Below are 2,568 nucleotides of genomic sequence, written 5' to 3' on the forward strand. Positions count from 1 at the left end.
ATACATAACATAATATATAATATAGGAAACATTTCAAGTGCACCGGGGAGTACCGGTGTACTAATTGTTTTAACCGTTGATTTCAATTAATATATATTATATATATTTTTTATAAGTCAGATCAACGGTTAAAACAACTGGTACAACTCAGTGCAATTGAAATGTTTCCTATAATATATAATAAGAGAGAGTGAGAGCAAGCTAAGTTCATTCACCGCTTCTGAGTGTCTCTTCTGATTGGTACATATCTGCAACTTCACTTCACACTCTTCCTTCTGTATGTCCCTCCCAATCTTCTTTTTGTTCTTCTCATTTCAGGGAATATAGATTCTTAGAAAGAGAAGGACATGGCTCCAGAGCATCCACAGTTTATGTCAAGCACTGGCAATCACAGCTTCACAAATGCACCCTTAATAGACTCCATTGATGTTCACCAAATTGAAGTTCCTGATGTGAGTTTCCCTTAGCTTTTCTTCTTCTTCTTCATATTATTATTGTTACTATCATTAATAATTATTATTGTTGTTGTTGTTTTGCAGAGGAGGAGTTGGAAGAATTTATTTGCATATATGGGGCCTGGATTTCTTGTTTCTATTGCATACATAGACCCAGGAAACTGTAAGATCAGTTATTTAAATAAAAAATAAAGGAGCTATGTGCAAAGTTATTTATATGCTTATGATTTATATAACTTTGTTTTTTCAATGTTCACAATAACTTGCAGTTGAGACGGATCTTCAATCTGGAGCACAATATAAATATGAGGTATGCATTTATGTATTTAAATGCAGTACTTTAGTTAGGGAAAAAATAATAAAAAGGTTTTAGAACAAAATTTAAGATAATTTCTGAATTTCTAGTGTAGACATATTTTAGTGATGATTTTTTGGTCAATTTTGTGTACCTTTAGAAAGACAAAAACCAAGCAATATCTTAAGGACTTTTTATATTAAAACATGTTTTAGCATATACTTATGCTCATATTATATATTACAATTCTTTTTGGTAACATCTTTTGTTTATAGTTACTTTGGATTGTATTGTTGGCATCATGTGCTGCTCTTGTGATTCAATCAATGGCAGCAAATCTTGGAGTTGTAACTGGTATTCAATTTGATTAACAATTTTCCTTTTTCTTAATTGAATAATTTTGATCAACAGATACATGGATGCTGAATTTCATTTCTGTTTTCTTTGCTGCTTCTAGGAAAGCACTTGGCAGAGCATTGTAGAACTGAATATCCGCAAGTACCCAACACGATCCTTTGGATCATTGCTGAAATTTCTGTTGTGGCATGTGATATTCCAGAAGGTATTGAGGTGAAAATTGCCATGATGAAAAAACTAATCAACCTTGTTAAACAAAAACATGAAAGTTTTGTATGATTTTCTATGCAGTAATTGGAACAGCTTTTGCATTGAACATGCTCTTCAGTATACCTGTTTGGATTGGTGTTCTTCTTACAGGGCTAAGTACATTGATTCTCTTAGCATTACAACAATATGGGGTAGTTTTTGTTATGCACTACACATTTTCTTTTTTTTTTTTGTTTCATATGGTTACTATTTATATACAAACAAATTGATTAATTTTTGGTGGAAACTCAGGTGCAGTCGACTTTACGTGAAGTTGATACCTGAGAGCCGTTAGATGATTTGACTGATTTGACTAAATTTTCATCTAACGGCTCTCAGGTATCAACTTCACGTGAAGTCAACTTCACCTGAGTTTTCACCTTAATTTTTCTATGTTATGTTGTTTTAACAGATTAGAAAACTCGAATTCTTAATTGCTTTTCTGGTATTTACCATCTGTGCTTGCTTTATGGCTGAGCTTGGATATGCAAAGCCTGATGCAAAAGAAGTTGTGAAGGGTATGTTTGTTCCACAGCTTAAAGGAAATGGTGCTACCGGTCTTGCAATTTCGCTCCTCGGCGCTTTGGTTATGCCGTGAGTTCTTTTCTTGTGTCTTCTAGAAGCTTCTGTTAATGTTAGTTTTGCAATGTAAGCTTATGATATGTTCCTTTATGCATTTCCTTCTTCAGACACAATCTCTTCCTCCACTCTGCATTAGTACTTTCGAGGAAAATACCTCGATCCGTTCGTGGAATCAAGGTAAACATTTAGCACTCTAGAATGGATTCTGCTTTTGTGAGAAGAAATCTTCATGGTTATGATTTTTTCCATTTCATTGTTTGATAGGAAGCTTGCAGATTTTACATGATAGAAAGTGGATTTGCTCTTATGGTGGCCTTCCTCATAAATATCTCTGTTATTTCTGTAAGTGGTGCAGTTTGCAATTCTTCAAATTTGAGTGCAGATGATCAGAAGAGCTGTGAGGATTTGGATTTGAACAAAGCCTCATTTCTACTAAGAGTATGAAACACCATAACACTTTCCCTTTATAAGAACTCTTATTTTCGGAAACTATTGAAGTTTGAGGATGATTTATATATATATATTCAGAATGTGTTGGGGAAATGGAGTTCAAAACTCTTTGCAATTGCTTTGCTAGCATCTGGTCAAAGTTCTACCATTACAGGAACATATGCAGGGCAATATGTCATG

The 2,568-nt window shown here is 33.8% G+C and overlaps 1 protein-coding gene across 1 annotated transcript in view; it reads left to right on the forward strand.

Moving 5' to 3' along the window:
* Positions 164-2,568, forward strand: part of LOC107618045 (metal transporter Nramp6) — a 4,361-nt gene continuing 1,956 nt past the window's right edge. Inside the window, exons 1-11 of the mRNA XM_016319970.2 lie at positions 164-240; positions 319-452; positions 540-618; positions 725-765; positions 1,026-1,104; positions 1,208-1,312; positions 1,399-1,508; positions 1,769-1,950; positions 2,046-2,115; positions 2,203-2,376; positions 2,467-2,568. Of these exons, the coding sequence (XP_016175456.1) occupies positions 348-452; positions 540-618; positions 725-765; positions 1,026-1,104; positions 1,208-1,312; positions 1,399-1,508; positions 1,769-1,950; positions 2,046-2,115; positions 2,203-2,376; positions 2,467-2,568 (1,047 nt within the window). The 5' untranslated portion in view covers positions 164-240; positions 319-347. The remainder of the gene's footprint in view (positions 241-318; positions 453-539; positions 619-724; positions 766-1,025; positions 1,105-1,207; positions 1,313-1,398; positions 1,509-1,768; positions 1,951-2,045; positions 2,116-2,202; positions 2,377-2,466) is intronic.

This window comes from Arachis ipaensis, chromosome B09 (assembly GCF_000816755.2).
Source record: "Arachis ipaensis cultivar K30076 chromosome B09, Araip1.1, whole genome shotgun sequence".
Lineage (NCBI taxonomy): Eukaryota > Viridiplantae > Streptophyta > Magnoliopsida > Fabales > Fabaceae > Arachis > Arachis ipaensis.